Source organism: Salvelinus fontinalis, chromosome 6 (assembly GCF_029448725.1).
Source record: "Salvelinus fontinalis isolate EN_2023a chromosome 6, ASM2944872v1, whole genome shotgun sequence".
In the NCBI taxonomy this organism is placed as follows: Eukaryota; Metazoa; Chordata; class Actinopteri; order Salmoniformes; family Salmonidae; genus Salvelinus; species Salvelinus fontinalis.
In genome coordinates this window covers 20,442,687-20,452,188 of record NC_074670.1, presented here as the reverse complement: position 1 = coordinate 20,452,188, position 9,502 = coordinate 20,442,687, and the positions used below count along the sequence as shown (strand labels likewise).

Sequence of the window (9,502 nt, the reverse complement as noted above, 5' to 3'; positions counted from 1 at the left end):
GGTTTGTTGCGTGCACCTGTAGGTGTAAAATTATTTAAGTAATGACAGTTGCCAAGTGGAGAAAGTATCTTATAGTCCTAGGAGAGTCTGGGTCGTATAAGAGCACAAGGCGAGACCCAGATGCAGACACAGAGTCTTCGTTGTTTTTTATAATCTGAAAGGAGTAGGCAAGAGAATGGTCATGGACAGGCAAAAGGTCAAAACCAGTTCTGAGTCCAAGGGGTACAGAGTGGCAGGCAGGCTCGATGTCAGGGCAGGCAGAAGGGTCAGGCAGGCGGGTACCGAGTGCAGAAAAACAGGCAAGGGTCAAAACCGGGAAGACTAGAAAAAGAGAATAGAAAACAGGAGCACTGGAAAACCACAATGGTTGACTTGAAAACATACAAGACGAACTGGCACAGTGACAGGAAACAAAGGGATAAATACACTGTGGAAAATAAGTGACACCTGGAGGGGGTGGAGACAATCACAAGAACAGGTGAAACAGATTAGGGTGTGACAGGTCGCCCTATCTCCTGAGTTAGTTGTCTTGCTGAGTGGTTTTCAATACAAGTTTCTCCCACTCTGGCGATCATTGACTCTAAGGCTGGTGCCACAGCTGGAATCAGCAGGGCACTAGGATTGGGACAAGACCTGGAAAGGCAACACCCGTAGGTAATAGACCTGGAGCAGGGGTAAACTAGGCTAGCTCACTAATCACAAGGGAGAGGTGTGAGTCGAGCATGACACAGTCTCCATAATAAACGTCGTCACCGCTTCAAATCCCCATGACAGTACCATGGAAAATGCTCCCTAATCTTGTGCATAGTTAGCAGGACAGTGTCTTATAAACATATAGTAAACATGTTTTATTAAGGTACCAATATGTTAACCAACCTACCACACATCATAAACACTACTGCAAAATTGCAAGACTACTACACGCTTAGTATATCTTGACTTGTTTAATAGCTAAATAAAAGCATGGTAGACTACATGGTGCTTGTGCACCTTACACGTTGACCTCATAATACTGGCATAACAGCGCTATCTTGTGGAACGTACATAGCCCTGCGTGACACCGTCAGGACTCTTTGCACAGTTGATTTTATTAATGAAAGTGAGCATAATAATAATTATCATCATCATCATAGTAATAATACAAACATTTGGTTTGTTGTTTGTGTGCTATCAAAGGAATCATCCTTATCTCAACTACATCATGTCCTTGTGGTAATACTATAGACTATAAGACATCTGGAAGAGAATCAGACATTTACAACATAAAGAGAATAGGGAGGCAGAAAATAAACCATATCAAACCGTACACATGGCATTTATATACATACAAACTTGTGCGGCATTGCATTAGATCAGACATATTCTAACACAGTAATGTATGTAATAATGACAGAGATGATTTGCATGGCTGACATGGAAGTAAGTGCAGGGCTGTGTTAGAACCGTTAGTATATAATATGTACAGATGGGGAAGAGAATTTATACAATTATTCCTTACGCTTCTGTCTATATCTTGCTTGAAAGCACGCACGCACACCAGCACGCACGCACACCCGCACATCCGCACACACACATTCACTCACTCAGACGCTCCATTGGAAGCCATTCTTGGCTGTCAGTGCGATATGCCATTAAAATCCTTCCCCGGTACTCTTCCTGTCCTCTCATTTGATGGCCTGCCAGATGATGATAGCCAGGACGGTGACCACCAGAGACACCACCATGGCCAGCATACACATCCTCTTACGGGACTTCCTCTACAGGGGGAGGGAGCACAAACAGGCCGTGATTGGTGATTGGAAATAATAATTTGTTCTTAACTGATTTGCCTGGTTAAATGAAGGACGCTGATCATCGACAGATCATTCGGACTTATCTACAAATCAAACACGGCCCATGTTGTGACGGTGTTGTGTTGATACCTGGTAGTAGGGCTGACACAATAATCGTATAATTGTGTAACCGACAATTATGGACAATAACCAAAAATATTGTCATATTCATCTTAATACGTTCATTTTAGGAGGGAGGATTCAACTTTATTTTCATTTACAAATAGTTCACCCAATAGCGGTTTTTCATTATTACATGAAGAGGGTAAAGTTATTTTACGAGCATAACGGCACACTTGGGAGGAAAAGCTTCCTTTACAAAAGTTCCAAATGGTCAAAACCATTCGTTTTTGAGACAGGGGTATCACCAAAGCTGTGTTGTATTCATTAGATATAAAAACAACATTAGGTATATTCTCCATTAGTCAGCACCTCTACAGTTGTGGCCAAAAGTTTTGAGAATGACACAAATATTAATTTCCACAAAGTTTGCTGCTTCAGTGTCTTTAGATATTTTTGTCAGATGTTACTATGGAATACTGAATTATAATTACAAGCATTTCATAAGTGTCAAAGGCTTTTATTGACAATTACATGAAGTTGATGCAGAGTCAATATTTGCAGTGTTGACCCTTCTTTTTCAAGACCTCTGCAATCCGCCCTGGCATGCTGTCTATTGACGTCTGGGCCACATCCTGACTGATGGCAGCCCATTCTTGCATAATCAATGCTTGGAGTTTGTCAGAATTTGTGGGGTTTTGTTTGTCCACCCGTCTCTTGAGGATTGACCACAAGTTCTCAGTGGGGTTAAGGCCTGGGGAGTTTCCTGGCCATGGACCCAAAATATCAATGTTTTGCTCCCCGAGCCACTTAGTTATCACCTTTGACTTATGGCAAGGTGCTCCATCAGGCTGGAAAAGGCATTGTTCGTCACCAAACTGTTCCTGGATGGTTGGGAGAAGTTGTTCTCGGAGGATGTGTTGGTTCCATTCTTTATTCATGGCTGTGCTCTTAGGCAAAATTGTGAGTGAGCCCACTCCCTTGGCTGAGAAGCAACCCCACACATGAATGGTCTCAGGATGCTTTACTGTTGGCATGACACAGGACTGATGGTAGCGCTCACCTTGTCTTCTCCGGACAAGCTTCTCCGGATGCACCAAACAATCGGAAAGGGGATTCATCAGAGAAAATGACTTTACCCCAGTCCTCAGCAGTCCAATCCCTGTACCTTTTGCAGAATATCAGTCTGTCCCTGATGTTTTTCCTGGAGAGAAGTGGCTTCTTTGCTGCCCTTCTTGACACCAGGCCATCCTCCAAAAGTCTTCGTATCACTGTGCGTGCAGATGCACTCACACCTGCCTGCTGCCATTCCTGAGCAAGCTCTGTATTGGTGGTGCCACGATCCCGCAGCTGAATCAACTTCAGGAGACGGTCCTGGCGCTTGCTGGACTTTCTTGGGCGCCCTGAAGCCTTCATCACAACAATTGAACCGGCCTCCTTGAAGTTCTTGATGATCCGATAAATGGTTGATTTAGGTGCAATCTTACTGGCAGAAATATCCTTGCCTGTGAAGCCCTTTTTGTGCAAAGCAATGATGACGGCACGTGTTTCCTTGCAGGTAACCATGGTTGACAGAGGAAGAACAATGATTCCAAGCACCACCCTCCTTTTGAAGCTTCCAGTCTGTTATTCGAACTCAATCAGCATGACAGAGTGATCTCCAGCCTTGTACTCGTCAACACTCACACATGTGTTAACGAGAGAATCACTGACATGATGTCAATGATCTCGGATGATCAATGATCTTTCATATATTCATAAAGTCAATATTCAGTAAAGAAAAATAATACATTTTATGTTGTAACAGTTACACTTCCTTTCAGTTTAAAAGAGACAATGAAAAGGTAGGGTATGACAGTTAAAACCTCCGAATTAATGCGCTTTATTGGAAGTAAAATGCATTTACAGAGAATACAGCAAGAATATACAACAAAGTAAAAAAGAATATCTGGGAGCAAACTACTTTTAGAGACCATTATTTTTCCCATTTGTCATCAATCCTGATTATTTTTCTTTTAGATCATGTCAAGTTAAAGTCATTGTAAAGAACAGAGACACTGAGGTGACATTTCCCATGTTTCCCTTCAATGGTCCTTTTGTGGCAGGGCTGAAATGCATGGAAATGTTTTTTGGGTATTCAGTTTATTTGCATGGCAAAGAGGGACTTTGAAATTAATTGCAATTCATCTGATCACTCTTCATAACATTCTGGAGTATATGCAAATTGCCATCATACAAACTGAGGCAGCAGACTTTGTGAAAATTAATATTTGTGTCATTCTCAAAACTTTTGGCCACTTTTGGCCATGTTTTTTATTAGACTAGTATTCATTAGGTATGCCATAGCTAGTTCTCAAAGATGCATTATAAGCTCAAACATTTTTCAATAATGGTGGTCATTCCATAATTGTCACAGCCCTACCTGGTAGTTGGCGGCCCTTTGGAGCTGTCCGGTACCTCTGTCTACATGGACCTCTGCACTCTCCACATTAGCCTCAATGCTGTCTGTGAAACAGAGAGGAGAGGAGACACAGTGAAGGGCAAGTTCACAGGAGCCAGGACTGATACAGTATCAGATGGAATTCTAAACCTTCACAGACAGCATCCTTCTGAACCAGCATGTTATCAAACCAGAGAGGGAGAAAATCCATTTCAAGTCTACTAACCGATCATCTCTCCCTGGTCGTGGATCATCACTGCCAGGTCCTTAAAGATCTGGTTTACATCCATGATGTCAGACTGGAGGGGGAGAAGAAAGGGAGAAAATCACCACGAGGGTTAGTTAGGCTGAAGTCCAAATCGAACCCTACTCCCTAGCCCCCACCCCAGTCCTGTCATATCTACAGGAGAGGCTATACTCGGGAATAGGGGCTAAAGGTCAGGCTATACTAGAGACAGTGGAGGCTGGTGGGAATGGAATGAATGGAACGGTATCAAACATGTGGTTTGCATATATTTGATGTGTTTGATATCGTTCCATTCATTCCATTCCAGCCATTACACAGAGCCCGTCCTACTATAGCTCCTCCCACCAGCCTCCGCTGACTAGAGAGTTTGGGCAAAGGGTTGATTTGGAGTTCAACAGTATGCTAAATGACTCAAATGTAAATGTAATATGGCTCTGTGATTCCTGTATGGAATGTGAGTGGAGCTGGTAGCTGGGTGAGTACCTCTAGCTGCCTGATGTTGGTCTCTCTCTCCTTGATGACCTCCAGGTCCTCCTCTGTGACCTCTGGCTCCTCCAGCTGCTGGGTCTGACTCTGACTCCAGTCATCATCATCTCTACACACACACACGCACAAACCCACGGACACAGACACACCACAAACACACACCTTTGTTACAACTTAACATTTTTATTATAACAGTATATTTGATAGGATTCTACCTCCACTGTGTACCTACTTTTCAAATGTCACAAGTTGTTCATCGACGTTCCCCTCATCTCCCTGCTGAAATAAAAACAAACCCATCATTGAAACACTCTCATTCACATTAGTTCTCTGCTGCCAATGACTGGAACGAACTACAAAAATCTCTGAAACTGGAAACACTTATCTCCCTCACTAGCTTTAAGCACCAGCTGTCAGAGCAGCTCACAGATTACTGCACATGTACATAGCCCATCTATAATTTAGCCCAAACAACTACCTCTCCCCCTACTGTATTTATTTATTTATTTTGCTCCTTTGCACCCCATTATTTCTATATTTACTTTGCACATTCGTCCACTGCAAATCTACCATTCCAGTGTTTTACTTGCTATATTGTATTTACTTCGCCACTATGGCCTTTTTTTTGCCTTTACCTCCCTTATCTCACCTCATTTGCTCACATTGTATGTACTTATTTTTTTCTACTGTATTATTGTCTGTATGTTTGTTTTACTCCATGTGTAACTCTGTGTTGTTGTATGTGTTGAACTGCTTTGCTTTATCTTGGCCAGGTTGCAGTTGTAAATGAGAACTTGCTTTCAACTTGCCTACCTGGTTAAATAAAGGTTTGGGAAAAAGAAAAAAAAACATTGCATTACACTAATCAGTCATCATACTGTAATATGGCAATGAAACTGTGTTTCATTTTGCCTTTCTAATAATACTATTGGTGAGTGACTATGACAGGCGGCTAATTCTAGGCCAATGAGAAAGCAGGGTGTTTACCGTGAGGCGGGACCCGGACCGGGCCCTGGCCACTGATTCCCTCTCCTTCTCAGCCACGCGTCGCTGGACTGCCTGGAAGTTGTTGAGCGCTGCAGAGAAGTCATTCATCAGTCGGTCCTTCTGGATCTTCTGCTGTCTCTGGAAGGATCAATCCCACAATACAGTAAAGTAGATTAGAGTAGAGTACAGCAAAGTAGAGATGAGTAGAGTACAGTAGAATAGAGCAGAGTAGAGAACAGTACAGTAGAATAGAGTAAAGCAGAGCAGAGTAGTGCAGAATAGAATAGATTCAGTAGAATATACTGTATGGTGAGATGTCCTCGCCAGAGTTAGATATGATTTACACATTTGGGTTGTTAGATAAGATGATATACTGTATCAGGAAATAGAACACAAGATTATCGACATACAGTTAGTTAGTTTGAAAATGTTAGCATTAGTAGGACTTTGATGTAGCCTGGTCCCAGATATGCTTACACAAACAGATCTGGGACCAGTCCATAGATGTGGAATTTTTCCATAGAACTATAAAAATATACAGTATCTATGCATATAACTTCCACTCACCTGTTCAGAGGGAGGGAGAGGCAGGGAGCCCAGATCTTTCAGGTGTCTGTTGGTCTCTTTGGCCAGCTGGTTGGTGTAGTGCTGTACCTGTTGGCTGTGAGTAGCAAACACACACACATACATATATATATATATTTCATTAGTGATGCTCTTGTTGTCCCCATCAGTGGTGGAAAAGGCAAAGTGTTGAAGTAGTCAGTTAGTGTTAGCAGTTACTTAGTTACTGAATAGCAGTCAGTAGTAGTAGTCAGCAGTAGTGTCAGTAGTACTCACAGTCTGTCCTGCAGCTCTGGGGTCTCTTGTCTCGTCCCCATCTGGTACAGCATGTTTTTGATCTGCACAGCTGTATAGCAAAACAAAAACTGAGGTGAGCTGAACTAAGAGAAGGGGGAACTGAGAAAGCAGGATATAACAACTCTTTATCTCTCTCTCTCTCTAAATAGAGTACTATATACTGTATGCAGACTCAGGCTATTCTTGTCTCAGAAGTTCATTTTTTTAAACTTCAGACATCTCTGGCTAATATTAGTTAATTCCAGAGGAGATCAGAAGTAGGTGGAAGACACAAATAAACCCAAAACATCAAGCCTCCTAGACGTATTTGTGATAGTCAATTGTCCAAAGTGTGGGTATCTGGTGTTAGGGTAGGTTATAGAATAGAATATGCCTACTTTAATATACCATACAGGGAAATGTGCATTGCAACATGTCACTCGCAGCAGTAGAACACTGGGTTCTGTCACTGTCTTGTTCATTTCACCACTCACTGTTCTGTGTGATTTTCTGGATGTTGACACTGCATGTCTGGGTGAGGTTGCTGAAGTCTCGCGGCTGCGGGTGGTAGCTGTCTGTTCTCCCGTATGACATCCTTGCTCCTGGCGTCTGTCACACTCCGTAGTGGGGACTGAATTGTTGGACACACCTGTCATACAGTCACATATAGCAGCCTTCATATATTCAAACAATCACCATTGTCAGAGTGCATATAATATCATCACTAGAAGCTACATAAGACTAAGTAAGGATGGAAAGACAGAAATAGTTGTGGTTTATCCGACCACATTGGTGGGCTATAATATATCGACTACTTACAGTGCACATTGCCGCATAGGCTAGGCCACATTTCGTCATGAACGCAGGTTGTTTACAATCGGAGCGAAGGTTCGGCTGGCATCGGAGCCGACTTGAGGCTGGCTATCCATGTGCACATAACAAAAATACCCGTCTACTTGGCGCGCTACTTCATTATAATGGCCCAGATAACAGTAGTTTACTGTTGCTAAAAAATATCCCAGAAACGTTATTTAGCGGGTCAACCACGACCAAGATATGAGGTCACGTTATAATTTTAACTGATTATTAATTAGACAATTCTGTGACCTGCTCATTTCATGATTGTAGGCTATAGTATAGCCCAATTGAACATGAATGACTATTTAAGAATACCCTCGGTTTAACACTATTATTCAACCATAACATCTGAAATATTAGCTAAAATCTATAAAGTGACAGCGACAAGCCTGCATTACATTAAACATTTTTTTATGGAGAGCCCTCAGTCAGTCTGACATGCTCATATAGGCTATTGGTTTCAATGGGTTGTATAGCCTATAGGCCACTAGGCTAATTAAAATCGAAAGGCAGAAGACAAGCAATTCAACTTAATTAAGAAAACAGCTACAGCTACACAGAAACAATTGTAACCAGTTCCATATTATGTGTTGAACGCTGTAGATACAACGTAGCCTACCTATCCAGTTGAATCACTTACAGTTATAGGCACTGGCAGTCGCAATGTAGCCTACTTTCTGGGTGGTTTAACCAGTGTAGACAATCAAGATAAATCTGTTTTCTACTTACATATGTAAAATGGTTGATAAAATATTATGATAAAACCCTTACTTTTCAATGCGATTGCAGTATAATGCGTCGTTTCCCGTTTATGTCTCCGTATAATGAGATTTCTTCTAAGACCGAGCCCATAATGCGACGTCACACGTTGGTTGTTGGTCACAGTTATTCAGTGTGCGATTGGGATGTGATTGTGTCAAAGTCACTACTCTGCTTATATTCTGAGGCAGCAGACAAAAACTCATACGCTGAAACATACTAGATCTGTACTAAATAAGTAAAATAGCAACCTCGGGTCAAGTGTATCCCTATAGAAAAGTAACTCATTTTATGAATTCTGATTTGTTTATGTTAGGTTATAGGCTACTTTCTCTGTTGATGACAGATTCGAATCTCTGATATGAGGGTTGGGTTATGATTGGAGGGCAGCTCAATCTGCAGGTTCATTATTATCAGGCCACTATGAGCAACATCCGTCACTCAGTCCTAAAATCTAGGTCAACATAACTAACGATAGAATAACTAAGCCTTTTGGTTTAATAGAGACCAGCAGTAGTAGGCTGCCCTGTGCCTGTCCCATGACTTTCACACGGCTTCTTATAATGGATCCCAAAGGCTGCTGCATTGAGCTTCACTCACATGACCAGCCGGTGTCAGGCCCATTAGTAGGACATGAACAGATTGAGTGGGTAGGATTTTGCAACATGGTCTCAGAGCATTTTGTATTATTCTGTACGTAAATCTGTGATACGCCATAGTCAAAATGCAAGTGGAGATCTACCTCTGACTTTTTAAATCATGACTTAAAAAACATAAGCCTATGCAACATTAACCAATTAAAACAGTACTGTAGCAATGAGGTTTGTGCAGTAGGCTATAGGCCTAATAGATTATCACTGCGTATTGGCAATGCTGGAATTGCCCTGCCAATGTTGTTCTTCTCAGACCATTTTGTGGGGGAAAAAACAGGTAGATGATCAATTTGTTGTATTACTCGTGAAGCACCGCAAAGTGCGCATAATATTAAAAAAA

General features: G+C 41.9%; 1 protein-coding gene across 6 annotated transcripts; it reads right to left on the bottom strand.

The window, feature by feature from the left end:
• Positions 1 to 1,067: 1,067 nt before the first annotated feature.
• Positions 1,068 to 8,658, bottom strand: LOC129857323 (syntaxin-12-like). 6 transcript variants are annotated; one of them, XM_055925449.1, is made up of 10 exons: positions 8,522 to 8,657; positions 7,387 to 7,566; positions 6,893 to 6,962; positions 6,620 to 6,713; positions 6,053 to 6,190; positions 5,298 to 5,344; positions 5,063 to 5,174; positions 4,559 to 4,631; positions 4,315 to 4,397; positions 1,068 to 1,757 (listed from the first exon to the last, which is right to left on the bottom strand). In XM_055925449.1, the coding sequence occupies exons 2-10, from the start codon at positions 7,484 to 7,486 to the stop codon at positions 1,665 to 1,667; spliced, it is 810 nt and encodes a 269-aa protein (XP_055781424.1). In that variant the 5' UTR covers positions 7,487 to 7,566; positions 8,522 to 8,657; the 3' UTR covers positions 1,068 to 1,664. The 6 variants fall into 6 exon arrangements, with proteins under 6 accessions (XP_055781424.1, XP_055781422.1, XP_055781426.1 ...); XM_055925447.1 differs by having other exon boundaries at positions 7,387 to 7,541; XM_055925451.1 differs by having other exon boundaries at positions 5,298 to 5,341; positions 7,387 to 7,541.
• Positions 8,659 to 9,502: the final 844 nt, after the last annotated feature.